Source organism: Papilio xuthus, unplaced genomic scaffold, assembly GCF_000836235.2.
Source record: "Papilio xuthus unplaced genomic scaffold, Pxut_1.1 DF824888.1, whole genome shotgun sequence".
Classification (NCBI taxonomy): domain Eukaryota; kingdom Metazoa; phylum Arthropoda; class Insecta; order Lepidoptera; family Papilionidae; genus Papilio; species Papilio xuthus.
Window position 1 is genome coordinate 1,926,895 of NW_013533761.1, and position 20,329 is coordinate 1,947,223.

Genomic DNA, 20,329 nt, shown 5'->3' on the forward strand with positions numbered 1-20,329 from the left:
TGTATAGTTTATCTATATTTACTATAAATTTTATCTTTACACCCATAAACAGTACAACAAATCATTTAAATTAATGTGAACAAAATATCTGGGATTTTAAACAAATTAAAAAATAATGTCCAACAAAAATAAATAACTTAAGTATTTACTAATATATTTATTAAAAATATGCAGCATATGAAAATAGAAATTTCTGGAAAATAGTCATTTGAAATTTATAATAGCAAGTTCTGTTGTTTTCTTTAAATTTATTTATAGTACTTTCACTTTATTTACAATTTAAGATTATGTATAAACATAATGAACATTTAATTGAACTCCAGTAATGTGTAGTATTGATAGTATGTGTAAAACTAATAAACATTAGATCATCAACATACAAGTATTTGTGACCTCAAGTTGAGACTTGAGGTCACAAATACTTGTATCATTACATCATCATTTAGTTCATAATAATTTCACAATATAACTTTTTGTAACTTTATAAAACCTGTTTCAATACAGAGTAGATGACATAGCTTAACTTATTACCTACTAAGATATCAAGTTCTAAATTTATTTTTATGGTAAATTTAAGTATATTTAAGATTATCCCATGACGGTTTTATTATTAAAGGGAGAAAAGTTTTTGCATTTTTTTCTTCTTATTATAGTTATTTATGTGAAGCAATTTGTAATCTACTACCTACAACTTCGTCTGCACAAAATAAAAATAAAACAAATATAGCCTATGTCACCCGAGGACAGTATAGCTTCCCAATGGAGAAAGAATTTATTAAATTTATTCTGTAGTTTTGGAGTATTTGATGCTAACTAAAAGTCAGATTATTCCTATTTTTAATAGTATAGACCATTTCTATTATTGCTAAAAATATACTATGTGATTTTTTTATTTGTAGTAATTTGTAATCCTATTTAAAGATATCTTACCTAGTTCTAAATTTGGCTTAATGTATCTTGTTTCTTTATTTAATTAAGGCATTAGTGACACTCTAACAGTGGTAGAGCCCGCTTTAACATATTTGCACGAATTTGCCCGGCTCGCCCCGTGAAATACCACAACCACACAGAAGACAGGCGTGAAGTGGAAGCAATTCCGCGTTTCGTCTAATGAGTGTGTGTCTCGGAGGTCTAATTTAGTCCTCTTTCCCTTCCCACCCTTTTTCTTATAAGAGAATGATGTGAAGTGGAAGTGGACTTTCCGGATGAGAGGATGCATGGGAAGGGAAAATATTTTCTTTCTGAGCATCCTCTCCTCCGTCGATTAAAGGTAGGCAACGCATATGCAATTGCACATGGGCAACGGTCACTTCGCTATATCAGCGATTTTAGGTGGCCGCTCGCTAGTTTGCCACCATATGTTATAAAAAAAATATGCAATGCAATTGATTTGTCACATTTTGACTAGTATTTACTTGATGAAATAATATGTAAGTTGAATTATTTATTTTCTACAAGTTGACTGAAGATTGATAGAGTTTATTGAAGTGTTTCGTGATATGATTACCACAGAAAACTTGCTATCATGGTAACAAAATACATACTCTCCGTATTTTGTTTATTGGCTATCATTAGAACTTATTGACTAACAATATCCATTTAAGTATGTTGAAAATATTTATGGTAGTTTATTTAATGTATGTGGGGGCTCGCAGTGACGCCATTTCCGTTTGTCTTCTTTTACTCTACCCACGCAAAAAGATGAGGTCAATTGAATCACTTATGTCCTCATCAAGATTGATAAATGTAACAAAAAAAAATTGAAAAAACAAGAGATCGTGATAATTAAAGCTCTAAAGCCCTCTGCGGGCTAGCAATTTCATCTACGTCGGTTTATGTGTAGCAACATTTCTCCAATTTGTTATTCAAATTTTCTTGCCGTCTCGATTCACATCACCCAATCACCGCAGGTTTGGTTTGCCTCGACCACTCTCGGGATTGTTTCCCTTAAGATACTTTGGTTGCCCTGGATTCATGCATTCTCAGCAAGTGGTCAGCTAATTCGCGTCTGTTTATTTTAATGTGTCCAGATGCGTGATGGTCGTGGAAGAGCTCATGGGGCTTCTATTTGTTACGTTTGCCGTTGGTCTTTGCCACACATTGCTAAACGAATAAACAAGTAATTTTGACTTTAACACTCATCGTCCAAAATAGTGGCAACTGAAGAATCGTTTTCTTTAGAAAATTTAAATAAAAGTCTATTTTAAGCTGCTTAATTCAAAATCTTTGGCAAGAACGTTCATTATTTTTAGTGCACCTACAAATTGTATAAAATTAAACGGATGACGAACATACAGTAGGCACTCGACTTTAAAACTTGGCAGAATAAAACGTATTTAGGCAATCGATTTTTACTCCAGAAGACATTAAAAATATTCCTTTGTCTATGAATGTTTATTCTCTTTGCCGAAGAAATAAGTTTCTATCATTTATTTGGAACAATCGTCACGGAGTTTCGCCAGTAACAATGTCCAATATCCGATTTGTATCGGTTAGTGAGTGCGTTCCGATTAATGTGCACCGTAAAGCGGCAACAATCAATAGTTTCTCTTCAACATCGTGCGTATTTTCTGCCTATATGCATCGTCAAAGAAGAAAGTTATAAGGAACAGTACTAAAACATGACATTTTATTTCCATCGAATATTTATTTTAAAGTGGCTGTTTAAGATGGATATCGTAGTGTAATTAAAATAGCAGGAAATTCTAAATTATATCTCCATTTAAAATAAAATCGAATCGATTGAATTATCGCTTTATTTGGATTAACGTATTTGTTTTTATCATTACGAATTTTATTTCGCAACGTTTCCGCTTTCACTTTCCCTTTAATTCTTTTACTTCACTCGACACTTAATTGAATTGTTTAATTTGCGAAAAGAACGAATACAATGAACAAAAAACCTACTACGTCAGCTCTTAATGGTTACTTTCTGAACCGGTTACTAATACGACCTTCACTTATTATTCACGTAACGGTACGGTTGTTCTATGTTGTGAGAAATGAAGTTTTTAATTATATACTCCGTTATTATTAATTTGATTATTTGTTACTATTAGATAGCAGTTATAGTTCAGTAATTGGATTTACTTCAAACAAATAAACTATTGATAAATCGTTCCATGCATACGTAAAATCTAAATTAAGATATCGTGTCGTATGGAACAACACAATGAATGGAATATCGCTCGTCCAAGAATAGTGTCTCCGTGTTTAGGTCGGCCTCTGTTTGTTTTTATTGTTGCCGACATAGAAGTACACTTTCACCGTGACGATCGTTTGCACTAACAATAGTTTCGCAGACTCATTCATTCGACTAAGGTCTTTGGTCACTTTATTTATAGCTCGCATTGAGTTAGGCTTACGTATACGAAAGCTCTCTCATGTCAAATTATTATAATTACAATTTCCATTAAAACTGTTTCATTGCGTGTTAATATTTTCACAGATCTTACGAATATTATAAATGCGAATGCTTAGATGGATTGATAGATGTCTGTTGGTAACTATCACCGGAACGGCTTAACGGATCTCTCTTAAATTTTATATAGATGTAGAACATAGTCTGGAAGAACACATGGGGTACATATTAATTTATTTATAATTCCGCGCGGACGGAGTCGCAGGCGACATCTAGTATCTCCATAAAACAAAGCATTCGCTATTCGATATGTTAATAAGGTCGAAAATGTAACATGACTTGAAAGCGTGAACCAACCACTAGCTTTTTATGTGTCTTTTTTACCGTTATTTCGTTACGGTGGACAATGATCCGAAGTTTCAACAAAAACTACCTAAACATCAATCTAGTTTACAGTTATGGGATCTGTCAGATATTGGTATTTAAAGATCTGATTTGTGCTGACAATAAGTTTTATAATTTACGGCATTATAAAGTCGTTAAATGGGTTAAAGGAGATCATGTGGAGATACTAACTAGTGCGATATAGTATATTATAGGGTAACATATTCATCATACTTAATATTAATATTAACAAAGTGATCCTATAAGGGTTCCGTTTTTTTCCTATGAGGTACGGAACCATAAAAATGCAAATGTTTATATATGGATGGATGGATGTTTGTTTGAAGGTATCTCCGGAACGGCAGCATGTATCTCGCTGAAATTTTGCATAGATGTACTATAACATAGTCTGGAAGAACACAGGCTACTTATTAAGTGTGTTTTTAATTCCGCGCGTACGGAGTCGCTGGTGACAGCTTGAATTCTTAATATTTAGAGATCATATGCAACATTTTTGTTCCTTATTAATTTTTTTATTTGCAACATGTAAACTAAGCACTAGCAGGTAAGTTGTAGATCACATAATACAATCGGCCTAACAAGGGCTTCTTCAAGCTAAAATCTGCGCGCCCCATTAGGTACAGCCTTGTATTACACCACTCCAATGGATTGAATAAACTTCAATTAGTTCAGATGAAAAGGTGGAAAACGAATTTAAGTATTGTAATTTCAAGCCTAATAATTTTTAAAATAAAATCTTTCCATTAAAGTAACTTGTTTGATGTACCAAAAATAGTTTTAGATTAAAAAAAATTATCTCTTTAATTTTTATGTCTGGTTTCTTCGCTTTACACAGCCGAGTACAAGAACAATTTGTTGTACTCGGCTGTAAGCATACAATACATTGTATAGCGTCGTTTAAATGTTTTCTTCTGTTATTCATTGATTGAAGATTACTCGTATATAACGGATCATATAAGAAAACATATATTAACATTTCGGGACGCAAAGATAAAAAAATATTACGATAACGCAAGATATTTTTACAATCTACAGCTCAAAAAATTACAAGTACTTACGAGTATGTACGTAGTGATAAAGATTTCACGGGGTACAATATGATAATCTGTAGAAGTAACATCTAGACACCACAGTAAATTATTTAACTGGAGAGAAAAGTTATTACGAACTTTTCTCTCCAGTTAAATAATTAGGTTAGGAATGGATTCATTTTAAACAGCGAAAAATATAGCTTCATTAAGTGGCTATTGAGTAAATTTAGCTTTCATTAATTTCAGTTAATTGTATTTACCTCTATGTCAGACATTGTTTAATTATTACCTACTTTTATTCGCCTGTTAACGAAATATCTTTTACACTCATAATCGTATGGTAAAGCAGACTTTCAAATACTGTAACCAAATAGCACATTACAAGCGATGACATTTACGACTTTAAGAATCAAGGTACTGAGTTATATGCAATCAAGATTGTACCGTCACGTTAAATAATGGATACATGTAACAAAGGACAGGTTTGGAAAGTGACGTCGCGAGAACAACCGAAGCGAATTGCTGTTGGATCCACAAAGCGATTGACAGTTCGCTATTCGAGATACAAGTGGGACAGGAGGGATCAAATACAGGGCCGCATTGATTATTTTAAACTGCGAAAGTATGTCATTTATCTATTTTACCAATGTTATAAAACAACATTACGTGACCTCTGTTTGGCTTCTATGTTTAGCAAATCCACGAAATTGATTAAAATATGATTTGCACCGCCATTTAGATTATTTATTCTTGATAATTTTTCTTATATTTAATAATAAATTATGTGTAGTCCACGTTAACAGCGTATGTCTGAACCCCTGATTATTAGCCTTTTTGACTTACGCAGTCTAAACGCTTGTTAGTAAAGAAGCAGTGAAAATATTGACTGCCTATTTTTTAAACTAATTTAAAATATGTACTTATTGTCGTAAATAAAGTCTATTATTACGAAGATACGTTGTATGGATGTTACATAAGTATAAAGTTATGAATAATAGAGTAATATATGTAAGACGCAGTTATCTATGACATAGTGTTCATAAAGATGAATCTATTAGGTATCTGACAAGGTCACTGATAAACAATGACACCGTTTTTATAGTTAATATTTCTGTTCATTGAAATAAAGTTACTAAGATACGGAAAACCACGACAAAAGGTGTATGGAATTTATATTTGAGTTTTACTACTTTATCCTTCAAACAACTTACCGAAACATTATTACATATATTTTTTACACTAACATACACACTTTGTACACCTTTTACACCAACATACACACTTTGTTCACTTTTTACGTTATGTGTAGAAGACATGTTGTCAGGAATTGCAGTAAAAGGACTTTTACTGCTATATTACATATGTCCTTATGTAACGCAAAAAAATATTTTTGAAATTGAAAGTACTTTAAGTGAACGCACTATGATATGATAAAATTGTATGTTTGCGGCTCTTATATTAAATATTTTACAACTTATTATGTCAAAAGTACCAATTTGTTTTGTAAACTAACAAACAAGGTTTTGTCCAAAAAGAATCGTCCAGTGACTTATCCGTTTTGTTGATGTATTTCGACCTTATAAGAATAATTTTTCAAAGAGACACCTAAGGAAAGAGCGGGAAACCACAACTTGTTGTGTTACCATGGGTTTCTGAGACCAAAATCCTCATTAAAACATATTGTTATCTACGTTTTGTCAAAGATAGTGACAGAGATGACGATATGTTTTATACAGAGATTTTAGTCTCAGAAATCAACGGTAATTCGGTCATAAAGTTGAAATAATTTATGAAATTGCATCTAAGACCATTTTATATACTATTATTCTCTGCAAGTATAGAATTAAAATCTGTAATAGACATGCCTTTTAATTTAATAGCCATTTTCAACAGAATAAATGGCAAGCATCGGCGCGAGACGGTCAGACACGATTCAATAATATGGCGACGTGATTGAATTCTACCAGCCTAATTTATCTCCAAGAGACGTTTATATAAAATATCGTTCCTTGAATTACGTTTTTTTTATTAAAATACTACAGGGTATCAAAATTGAATGTCTATTTCTTCTGTATCTCTATGGTAGTATTATTTGTTTTAATAGTTCGTTTGTTGGTTTTTAAATATGTAAAATTATTTTAAATATCACCTATTGTGATTCCGTGGTATTTTAGCGTAATTTCTTATTTTGATATGCGTGTGTAATGAAGTGGGCTTTTTGTTATTATTAAATCTTAAATCACGACAAACGTTATTGGAAATATCGATATTTACAATATTAATATAACGTTATTTATAACCAAGATAATGAGAATGTATTTACTTCAAGGATAGAGGAAAATCGAAGAAAGTATGGATGTAAAATAGTGCATATTGTGCCGACCCTCGATAAGGGAAAAGGTCAGGGATATCATGACGGACATTAATTTGTTTATAAGCGATATTAACATCCTACTCGTGAATAACAAGAAATAGACAATTCGAATTTATTTTTTATTTTACGTGGTCCCATATTAGGTACAGACTGCATTTGTAAAGAAACCTTTTTAAATGTAAAACACCTTTTAGTCTTGTGGAAAGTAGGATACGTGCATCTTAACGTTTTATAAAATGTTCGTTCGACGGCGGACTCAAAGCATTCACGTCGATTTCTATTTAGCACAAAAGGCAATAAAGTTGGCAGACATTGCTATCTCTCGGCGCGTCGCCCGCTTCCTGGCGCATCTCTCCATACATACTGCAGTAACATGACACCTATATACCTACTGCACTACACTGAATGCTATATTTTGTTTATATACTAACCTTTTTATGCTTAGAATATAAAGTAAGAATTACATTTTAAACAACCAAAAGTTCTTGGTAATGTTTAAATATTACGACTTTACGCGTTACCTTGAACGTAGACTAGTAAAGAGCCAAATTTATTTTAAAATCTCGAATCATATTTTGATAGAAGGACTAATAGCACATATAAACTGTTCAAGCTCTCTGAAATGGGTACAACATTCTCTTTCAAACAACAATTTTATATTAAACCTTTACTTATTTTATTATTCTTGTCCCACTTAGAATCTATTACAAAGACTAGATTAACGACAAACCTGGTAGATTCTAGTGACAAAATCTGATATACTTTTAACATGCCAATTACATGTTTACCAAGAAAATAATTGCAATATGTTTACTATGTCTTATTCTCCATCCAAGTTTTATTTTGAAGCGTGACATAATTTGATTTTATAAGAAACTCTTGTAAATAAATAGTTATAATGGTTTCTTATGAATAAGAGTGTAATAAAATTCAACGAAGCGCTCGATAACGAAGTTGTGTCTTTATATTCGAAGGCCGCTATAGCAATATTAATACCGGACTCGTGATATCATACTTTTAATTTAGAATATTCTTTATTTACTATAACTTGGCTTACGGTGCAGGTTACAATACTTAAAGCTTTAAACCATGCGTTTTCACTGCCGAAACTCATGTACACAAAACAGATTGTTGTCTTTGCTTTTTCAAAGAGATCAAGAGGGATGAAGACATTTTTTGAACAGATGCATGTTAAGTGTGTTAAAGTATATGGATGGAATTTTTTATTTTATTTCATAAATAGAAGTATGTAATAAATTTTGGACTGTCGCAAAAACGTTGCTATAAGTAATTTAATTTCGTTTGTTATATTGTACGTAATGGATTTTATTCCCAGCGCGCCGTCTGGCCTATTTAATCTTTTGTTACGTAATTTGGGCGAGGTCTAGATTCTACAGATGCGGGATGATTACATACATACGTAAGCTATTCATAATCACAATATAGATTAGAGCTCGTTACGCTGAGAGGACGCTGTGATACAGTGTCGCGTATGCGTATGTAAAGTTTTATGTTTATAGTCGAAGAATTAAATTTGCTTCCCACTTAGGATTTAATATCGCAACCTGTATATTTATGACCTGTAATGTAAACATTACCAATAAATATTGTATTGCACATAATTCATATCATTGTAAGCGTCAAGTGATCTTACAGAAATGGGTAGGAAATAAACGTCTTCGGCTATATTTAACACTTCAGGTAAGGTTTTTTGATACCCGGTGGTGATTTCTTAAAACCATTTTGCCTGGTTCAATCCCTTAGTAATTTAAGAGCATTGTGGGTGTTCCGGGAAAATGTTCCGGTCCGGGGCGAAAACGTAGGTGTGTTCACATCCGTGTAATATCGAATATCGACCAGTAAACAACTAAAAGTCACCTCACCTTGAACATTAGTGGAACTATGTTTTTATTCGACGTTAAATAATATTACAACTTATTTTCTAATTGTAAGTATGTATGTAGCAGGCTCCTAAGATCTGTTGAATTATTTGCCATTGTATTACGTTAAAAAAAGTATATATACTCGAAGTACGTGACTTTCCGTGTCCGTCACCGGTCATACTTGGGCAAGCAACAGCCAAAACAAACATTCGATTCTCAGTCACACGGTAACTCGATATCTTAATTTTGAGCACAGCTTGTTGACATTACCGAAGGACCTTTTTGCTTTGGAACAATTACGTGATGTAACAATTGCATTGTTAGAAGTAAGCAGAAAATTATAATAGTATGCAATTAATTTTTAATTAACTTTCAAGGTTGACTTCATTAAATGTAGTTTTTTTCTAAAAACGTATATTTTCTTATCTTATTATAACTTATATTGAGGTTAAAATAACCATCTTGTTAAATTCAAATGTTTAGATAGATGGATGTTAGAAGGTATGTCAGGAACGGCACAACAGATCTTGATGGAATTTGACATAGATGTACAACATAGACTGGAAGAGCACATAGGCTATTTATTAAGTTTTTATAACGCGTGGACGAAGTCGCAGGCGACTGCTAGTGTATCATAGATATATACATAAACGTGTATAAATGGTGAAACCCGTAAAAGTCTAGCTATAAGCTTGCTTACTTACTTAGGCATCGTGCTCACTCTCTCTACACACATGAGTGCACACAAAAGTTCCCTTTCAAAGCACTTCAAAGTACACTCCCCGTGACAAGTATACAATTCATTGTTTTCCCCTACTCCTTTGAAACAATAGAACACATTCCTGACTTAACATTTCCTTTTTTAAGTGAAAGTTTCTCCAGTATATTTCAACAAAGCCTAATGTACATAAATACTTAATTGTTGAGTAACGATTGAACTTTTTGTATTTGACTTTAATTCTTACTTTCACTCTATGGTTAATCAGCTAAAATAATAAGCGTGACTTGCCTATTAATTATCAATTTTCTTATAAAACCGGAACATGTTTAAATTGGAGAAATTCAATTCATTATTCACACATTGTCTTTAAAACCGTGTTATTTTTTTAACAATTTCAATCGGTATCGTTTGCGAATATACGAAATATTACATATTAGCGACTAGACGAGAAAAATGTTAACCTCACAGTAATCCTATTTTGACATGAGTACAGTACACAGCCATAGACACTTGACACTGCTTAAACAAAAGAGTATTATTGTACAGTACACGTGCGTTCAAACAATAGCTGTACTGCACTGTCTATTGCTCTGCTTCACTGTTCTACCCTAGTGTGAAAGTACTATAAGTGTTGTGCATACTCATGACTACGTACCGATCAAGATTTGAAATACAATATCCTGCGCGGCGTTTCGTTTGATCACATCTCTTTGAGACGTTCGACTTTGGTCTGTAATATAAGTCGCAGTGGTATTGACCTCATACAATCTTATACAATGTAATAGAAACGCACTTGTAGAAATAGATTTAAAACAATTTATTTAATGAAATTTCTAAAACTACTGATTAAATTGGAATTTGTTAGCGGCCCACATATAGTTGAAGTTACATTGTTATTAGTGTTCGAATTACCAATAAGTTTATGTATCTTAATGTTTTTTTGTCAGAAATTATTACTCGAGGAAAAGTAAATTTAAAGGAAACATTTTAATTATATTTCAAAAGAGGTTGTTTAATATTATAATCCCACGGTATTCTGACACTTTCGTATTTCTCAGTAGAGTAACAGGACCGTATTACCAAATGTATTGCGAAGCGGTTCCTTACTCGGTATAAGGTATTCGGTCAAAGAGCACGTAGTTGTTGCCTTCCGTTGCAAATCCGTTGTATGACTCAAGGGCCGTTTGAATTCCAGTCGGTCACTGCTCCGTTATTTACATTTATTAATTACCGATTATCAACACTACTATATTAGATTATGTAATATGTAATTACAACCTCTATTATTCCAGCCATATATGTTAGAGTTATTTAAAAACTTAGAAAGAATAACTATGCAATGAGTTTAATAAATTTTTTGTATATGTTTTTGCTACTGTCAACTGTCTAATTAAAAATGTCATATAATCCGCGTGATTTTTATTTTATTTTGATTGAGTACACAATAAGAATAAACGTTTTACACCAAGAAAAAAGTTTTTCATGGTCCTTCGAGCCGGATATAATAGTCTTTTGTAAAATTTAAGACGGTTAAATTTGTGGAAATCACCTGTAAAAAAATTAATATACAGTAGAGTATGTGCGTATAAAAATATAATTTTACTTTTAATAAAGTTCCTTGCGTTTATGGATTTATGTCACATTTATTCAGGTATAAAAATATGAAATATACTAAATAAAGGAACAGATAATTTTATTTAAAAAGGAAATACGTTGTTACATCCTAAATGAAAATTGATATGCCTCGGAAATCGTCAAAGTCACATAGTAAATTTTATAGCATCGCCTTGTGTTTTTTTGAATTTCAAGGATTTTCCTTAAATGTAGAGAAATTTTAATGTAATGTCAAATTAGCTATTTTCCTGCTCCGCAGTATAGTTCCTTGGAAAGAATTTGCGTAGGAAGATAAGCACAAAAATAATATGAAAAGGACAACTTGCTTAATTAACTATCGAGGAAAAGATTACTTGATTTCAATCTTATCTTATTATTTATGTTCCAGTGAATTAAATATCCATCTTACTTCTTACTATCTTACTAATATCATAAATAATAATGTTTAGATGGATGGATGTTTGTTTAAGGTATATCCGGAACGACTCAACAGATCTTTATGAAATTTGACACTGATATAATCTGGAAGAACACATAGGCTTAGGTTTTTTTAATCCGCGCAGACGAAGTCGCGGGCGACAGGCAGTACTCAATATAACTAAAACTTAATGCCAGTAAAGGGTCCGATTGTGATGCCCTTTACTTACATCTTTCAAAATAACATAGCAAAATACTCTGTTTATCTTTTTAATTCACTAGATTAACAAGTTTTTTCTTATTACATCACAAGCCTGTTGTTTTTCATACTTTACACATAATTATGCCATTAACTATGTTTGTAAAGTCGCTTATCGTTAAATAAATTTGCAAAAAAATGTAATAATCTCTCACGCATCTCAAACAAATCGAGCTTAAAAACAATGTTGAATACTGAGAAAACTTTCAGCTATGCATCACGTCGCTTGCTTGTCTGTCGCTTTACGGTCGTGTTAAATTTTTATTAGGTTTCGCTCGGATAATAAGTCTGAGAGAAACTCGTGATTCATTGATGTAAGAAATTTGTATGCACGACACGCTTCTTAACACTGCTTTTCTCATTTTAATTACACACTTGAAATGTTTTTCTTTACATAACTTTTGTTATTAATACGTACCATTGTTGTAGACAATTGAATAATCTGTATTTCAATTTGGGAACACGGAATTTTGTATTGAGTACTACCTCTTCGATTTTTTTATAAAAATGTTCGCTATTAGTCGCTTAAGTTATTAATAAGGAGTAACTTAATGTTTTAAATATGAAAGAACTATTTAAAGAAGGTTAATAGAAATTGTAACACAACAACAACAGTTAGTTCTCTTTCCCTTGGCACCTTTTTTCTTATAAGTAAAAGGATGGGAAGTGCACTTTCCGGATGAGAGGATGCATGGAAAGGGAATATATTTTATTTCTGTGCATCCTCTCCTCCGTCGATTAAAGGTAGGCAACGGATATGCAATTGCGTATGTCTATGGGCAACGGTCACTTCGCTATATCAGCGATTTCAGGTGGCCGTTCGCTCGTTTGCCACCTTATGATAAAAAAAAATCTTTTGAATTTATATTCGACCTACAATTGTCCGAGTGTATACATTTATTAATAGTTAAATGCATCTAATTGTCTCATTTAAATTGTCATTGACCGCATCAATTGAGGATTTTACGTTCATATCCTAATGCGTGATTGGTTTATATCAATGTCGTTTAAAATAGTGTCAAAATTTCGTAACCTTGTGGAAAGGCCGAATTATAAATGCAAACAGATAAAACATTTTTAAATCAGTACTCATCAGACCGTTGTACATTAATTAAAATTCTGTCCGACAAACGCATGAAAAATTTTTTTGTTAACGTTATACTAATAACGCTGGTGATATATTAGTCTAGTCTAGCTAACTAGTCAACTTAATTTCATGTTCGACATATTTCTATGTCTAACCTAACCTAACCCTATTAGAGGAAAAATTTATTGGTTTTTGTAGCGAGTGTAACCAAGGGCTTTTACTGGTCATACATACATTTTATTGCCATCCCTCTTATTTCCTTATTAATCACTAAGATAGCAATATATTTTTACGAGCGTCTCACCAGTGGAAACACAGAGTAAAAGTAAATATCGATTTGAACCCACCATCGCTTCGATGCAGATGTTGGAAGAATACTATTAGTTACGGTGGTTATAATAAAAGCTTTATCATTGGCTATGGTTGCATAAGAACTGGTCGCGATTAATCATTGCTAATGCACCCATCTGTCTCTCGTATCTACGGCGTAGTATTAGGCAACTGACTTACTTAAGCTTATTGAATTATTAACTGCCAGATACTATTAATAAACGGTATTTCCATGTCGTGTATATTTAAAAAAATGTAGTTATTGCATATTATTTATTCCCTGCAAAGTCGTAAGATTAACATTTAGTATCTTAAAGCTAGTCCTTCGCATGTATAATTTGTTTTTGGCATTCAAATTTAAGATAACTTAAATGAGATCTAATATTTATTGATTAAAGATATCTGTCTAATTGGTAAACCACCACTTTGCATTAGAATTGCAGATCAACTTAATTGGAACGCTTTCAAGTTTGCCGCGTAGTAGTTCATTTAAGTTTGAAATCTTAAATAATGCAAGCTATACATATTAGGCGGCATAACGGTGACTTGGCAAGCTTAACTAATAGACAAAACCTAACGTGTATGTCTTTTGTACGTGTATTTAAGCTCAAATCAACAAAAGAGTTTCTAATGAAGAGTTTACTCGAGAAACATAATCTACAAGCTAAGATTACATCGAAGACATGGTGTAATAAAAGTAACATTATTAGAAACGGATGCGGTAATGCGAATCAGCTGGAATGCTTGACCTATCCACCGCTCGCTTTCTTTGACCCGTTAGAAATCGCGTGCCAAAGACTCACTAGCCGTTTACATTGCAACACATACGCAACACAACTTGAATATCCATTTTTAGGTAAAACTAGATCCGTGACGAAATTGTTACTAAGAAACGCGATATGTCAGTTGAGAAGCACGATATTACCCTATCTGTTAAACGTCGTTTCGCCTACGAATTATGGATAAGAGTATGGAAGCTTAACTTTTAAGCAGAAAGACGAATGGTAAATATTCGGCTTAAAATGATATCTCCATTCCTATTATATAGAACACAACTAGTTGTTGAGTCCATTTATTTTACAGCTATTGATTACAAACTCTAGGACCTTTTGTAATACATTTATTTTATTTGGTCTGAAGCTTAGATAAATGTAATATGGAAAACCGTATCGAGCCGTTCAGACTTAAATTTCTTCCGTATAACTTTTTGGAATCCTTCCAACTTCAGAATTTCTACTTGGTATCGTTGGTTAAATTCCACATCCTATCTACAGCATTTCTAAGAGCGCGCAATCCTAGAACTCGCCATTTTATATTTATATCGCACTGTGTATACTCTTGTCCCCAATCGAGTTCCTAAATCGATTATATTGCAAGCAGCTCGTCTAGTTTTCTACTATTAAAAATGTAAAGGCATAACTAAGCAAGTAGCTTAAGTATAAGAGTTTAAGGTTTTGTCGATACGTGAGTTAGATTTTAGCTGAGATAGCAACAAAAGTCTTAAGTTTCCGATGCAAGTTTGACCCTTTACCTTATTAAAAAAAACTTAACAATGAAAACTCTAGGTATTTAGTTTATTTACATTGATAATAAGTAATTAATAACTGGAAATTATAAAAGCCTAATAATTAGGTCGGACCACACAACTTTAACTATCATGACATGTTCTACGTAAGCTATTCAATGGCTATCAGTCATTAGCGAAATTTACTGGAATGCGTTGATATCTTGAGTCCAAGTCTTATCAGTCGTTTATTATTAGTACGCCTGATAATATAGTAGGTCATATGTTATGATTAATATAGCAATCTTTTCGTCTCGATGTCCAATGTACTTTTAATATGACCTTGATACATGTACGTATTAAAATATCGCGTACTTTTTAGAATATATATCTTTGATGTTAAACTTTTCTTTGAAATTCAAATGTTTGACGCATATCCGTCTCAGATTTACCAAACCAAATTAAATGTGATCCGTCAACGTGTCGCGAAATGTTTTATATTCCTCAAACGATCCTTGGAATTTAAATAGTCTTATTTTTCTGATTATGTTAATTTTGATTCTGCGACTATGCGTGGTTGGTGTTTCTGTATACTGAAATCCGCCCCCTTTAGCTGGGGCAAAACAAAAACACAGGCGTAGAGATGCGTAAGGGCGGGCGCGGGGCGTAGGCATTAGGCAAGCTCGACTCGTCAGTGCACATTGAGCCAGCGAGCGAGACACGCGTATTGATCTGTCTAGAAATAACATACCGGCCAGTATTATCTTCTACAGGTTTTAAATCACTAAAGCCTTGTATTCAAAGAAAGAAAAAGCTTTTGTCTTAATTTTAATTTAAAAAGCTGTGAAAACAAAATGCCGGTCGAAACGAAAATTAGCTTTTCCGGTAAGTGTTATCTCACGTTTTCCACTTCGCTGTCTCTTACTTAAGTATTACTTAACAATTCGTGAATTGAATTTTATTTACCAATATATTGAAGTATATTATACCTGCTAGCTTTTTTATTTATAATTAAATTCAAGTGCCATATTGTTATATGAATTTTGCATATTAATCTTTGTTTATAAAAAACCTCAAGTTTACAGGAAAAACAAAACCATCGTTCAGGTAGCTAAAGTCAAGTGTTTTTCCATAATTATTTATACCAAAAATATTGATAATCGTACATTACTTTGCTACGTAAGTAAGTCAAAGTGCTGCATTATACATTTTTTTTCGAAAAGAGTGTCTCTTTAAGTATGTCATTAACGCATTTACTGACAACTGGATGGTTCAATTCTTGGACACAAAATTAAAGTAGCCAATTACGGATATCAATCCCAAAAATGCCTGCGACATTTACTTGCCGAATTAAATAAGATACTTTTGTCCATAAGATTATGCATTGGTATTTATTTTTTCGGGACGCAAGGAAGAAAATAATAGTATGTTTTCTGTTTGTAACAATGTGAATGTATGTCTGATTTAATTCAATTCGCGTACGATTTACTACAAGCTATCACAAGCAAGCAATCCGACAACTATAAGTACATCGCGGCCTAAAGGAACATTGTGTGCGTCACATTAACTACGTAGTATACTGCAGTATTTTTTTTGATCCAATTAGAAAAAGAAACTAACTCTTTAACTCTATGGTTAAATCATGTAATCATCTTACATTATTATAAGCCTGTAGTTATTCTATTACACGTGTTTCTTTTATAAAGTGTTCACGATAAGCTTTATTAAAGTATGAGAAAATGTAACGAAAATACACCGTGGGTTATAACTGCGAGAATTCTAGAAAAGCGTATCACTCCAATTTTGTACAGTGAATAATTGCTTAGTTTTTAATTAATTAGTTATTTTAATATTGATGAAACGTGTTGATATTTCACGAAGAAGATCCTTCTTTAGTAGTTATGCTATAGCAATTTATTTGTGCCTCGACCATTGCAATTCAATCGTGACAGTAGTCAACATTCACTTAACCTATAGTAAAACAAGGCTACATAGTGCAGTTACGCTAGTTTCACACAAGATCGGAATAGTGAAGCTGAGTATTTGCTATTGCAGTACTGCTGTTGATTGAACGAGCATGCTGGTATAAAACAGTGCTGTTTCAGTGCGTGTAAATTATACGAGTATTGCAGTATTCTGCTCTAGCTTACAGTTGTGCCCTCGTGTGAAACTGACAGTGTAGATTCAGATTCATTTGCTCCATATCGTGACTCGCGCCGCATGAGATCATAAATTATGTGTACACTGTCTCGTACTTACATAATACTTATCTAGAATAGTCTAATATAAATGACAATATTGCACCGGCCATTTGTCTACGTATGGATTATAAATTATGATCATAAATATGGACTTAGAAACTCTATAAGGGAAACCCCACGCTTTAGAATCACCGGCAATGCTAGATTATTTGTTATATTGTTACTTTATAAAAAGTATTGACGTTTATTAACGTCATTGGATATTTTTTATGTTGTTTTTTTCGCGAAAAAAGTAAATAAGTTTGAAAAAAAATATGTTAATTCCAAATTACCTTGTAAACGACGTGACTAAAGAAATTTGTACAGTAATATGTCTTGTCTCATTGCGGTCATTTACCATTTCGAAATACGTTTATGGCCGTCTAGAAGCTTTCTCCGCCTAGATTTACCCTTTACAAACAAACGAGCCTCATAAAAGATATCTCATTTAAATAAGAAAACGTTTTAACTTAAATGTGAGGATACTTTCATAGATATTTCTCGTAATATATTTTTTTAAAACGACGGTATATTAATAAACTTTATAGTAACGTAAGAAAGAATAGGAATATATAGTGAAAGGCTTCTTTTCTAAATTTATTTACATGCACCAATTTATATTTTAATAATGAAATTTGAAGTTTGTAATTTACGTTACGCAATGTCTGTTATTTCTGAACTTAAATGTATTTTTAAGGTGCGCCGTTCCGTATCCCCATCCCCCGCGGAACCGCCCCAAAACTTCGCCTTGTTCACGCTGCCGTGGTTCGCACAGCACCCGTTTTACATTTCAAACGAACTTCCTGATTGTTTAAATTTTCATAAACCAAGAGCGCATTGCAGCCAATTCCCCCGTTTTATAATCCCCGGCATTTTTTAATATTTAATCACTTCTGCAGATATTTTTTTGAAAGGAACATATACAAAAACATATACGATTCTAGTTAGATTGAGTCTTTTGACTCTCTATGATCCTCAATGAAGAGCTTTAATAGATTACGGATATTAAAAATAAGTAAAAACGGCGGCAAAAACACATGATGCGAAAGTCACTGGCTGTAGCAAATTGCCAACACGCTAGAAAGAAAGGGTGGTATTAAACTTATTCCCATATGATCGATGACCATTTGTGACAAATGACTTCATATCAAAAACTTTGCTAAATATATTTTAGCGTCGTTAGCACGCTGTGACTTGACAGTAAATATTCACACATTGTGTAAAATACTGCGTTGAAAATAACTCAAGAAGCTTGTTATGTTAATTTTGACTAGACCGACGTGACAGATTGCGCTTGTCAACTTGAAACAAGTACACTTTGTACTCCTGCACGTTTTAAAGGTCTCTCATCCTGTCTAGTATACTTACCCTTAAAAAGCAAACTCTAAATTGTTGGCTCTTCTGCTATTTTAAATTCCTTTCTCGTATATAAGAAAAGATACAGCAATTTGCCTTAAAATTTTTGAAAAATTATAAAGAATTTTTCGATTACGAAAATTGTCCAAGGTCTGATTCGATGTTGATAAGACTTAAAATGTCATTAATTTTTCGTATACGAACAAAATTATAAATAATTGAGGAAATAGTATTCGAAAATGTACATAATTCATCTAAGTAATGAATAAGTTATCGTTTTTCTAGACGTTATAGACTCGTGACGACCGTGACCTCTTCGTGGCGCCTTATTCTTGGCCGGTGTTGTATGTCTGTGGGGATAAGCCACAATATAGTTAGTGGTGACAACAACCACTCGACCTTGTTTAAATCATCAATATAACGCATGACAGAATCGTAAAACAATCGCCACCTCCACACAACCTCAAAACGAAACGTATTAAAATACCAAAGTGAATGTCTTTTATATTATTTAGGAATTTTCCTCATTTTATTCATTAAAGACATTAAGACAATTAAGTTTATCCTACATTAAAATTTCGATTAAACATATTACTCAATTAACTAAAATTTTTTTTGCAATCACAATTTATCCTTTTTTGCAAAGGTAGGCTAATTTATGCGTGATTGATTTGTTTTCTTAGATCTGTGTAATTTTCCATTGTATACAATTGAAAGTTTTCATTTCTATGCATGTATTTTCTGAAGAAACTCTTCAAATAAACGAAATGCATTACATTTAAAACCAGTTTGAGAATATAATTCGATATTCTTTCCGCCGTCCCTTATCTTTAAAAAACCTGTTGGTATGTTAATTTATATGCGAAACAAAGGAGACACGACAACAATTGTACAAATTAACTTGATTCTTACGAATTATCGAAGGCAAAAACATTTACTTAATTTATTAATTTCATTGTTGGTAAGAAAAATTACTATGGTTATTTATAACCTTACTTTTCCCCCAAAAATCTATTGCTAACATTTTAATTTTGTTAGCCTATGATAAATTAATGCTCGTTTAGGTACAATGTAGGTCTAGTTTAGTTAACAGGCATAATTGTGATTCAATGTTACCCAGCCGTCCTTCAGAGCGGTACGCAGCGATAAAATCACTAACAGCCAACACAAGGTCACCGCTCGCCAGGGTTAATACCGATTTAGGATATACTCTCACGGTTGTACCACGTTTAATAAGTATTTAAGATATATTTTTATGATTTTTGAGTTTGTGTACCTGATTTATCAAACTTTAATGTAAAAAAACACGTCCCCGATCCTAAATGTTATAAAGACGATACGTTAAATTGGCATATGCGATATCGCGTCGCTTCCGCCACCGTCGTACGTTAGAAACGACTTAACTTGCAGTTTCCTGCCCCCCTTATCCTTATCGGAGATGTGGTACTTGGTTAGGAATTGCTCAATTACACGATTTGGCATTGTTGTCGTTCAACCGTGTCACGACTGCAGAACAGGTGTCGGGGACTTACGTGCGCCTTGCGTGATGCATGCCCGCATCGCCTCTGCCATATCAATTGCCTGTCATTATGCATGTAGGGAGAGATAGCCATCAACGGAGTATGCGCCGCGTCAAATCAATCATTATTATAGTCATTCATTCTGTTATGTAATCGCGTTTGATTAAGAAGAATCGCGAAAACTTAAATATAAATTGTTACATTTTAATTCTTGTTGGAGTAGACAG

The 20,329-nt window shown here is 32.8% G+C and overlaps 1 protein-coding gene across 12 annotated transcripts in view; it reads left to right on the forward strand.

The window, feature by feature from the left end:
- CLIP-190 (Cytoplasmic linker protein 190) overlaps nucleotides 1–20,329 on the forward strand; it is a 46,007-nt gene that overhangs the window by 1,163 nt on the left and 24,515 nt on the right. For 3 of the 12 annotated variants that reach the window (XM_013325025.1, XM_013325027.1, XM_013325031.1), the window contains exon 1: nucleotides 15,665–15,871. The exons of the other annotated variants lie outside the window; for them this stretch is intronic. In XM_013325025.1, the coding sequence (XP_013180479.1) occupies nucleotides 15,841–15,871 (31 nt within the window). In that variant the 5' untranslated portion in view covers nucleotides 15,665–15,840. Of the gene's footprint in view, nucleotides 1–15,664; nucleotides 15,872–20,329 lie in introns of those variants that run through there. 12 annotated transcript variants of the gene reach the window in all.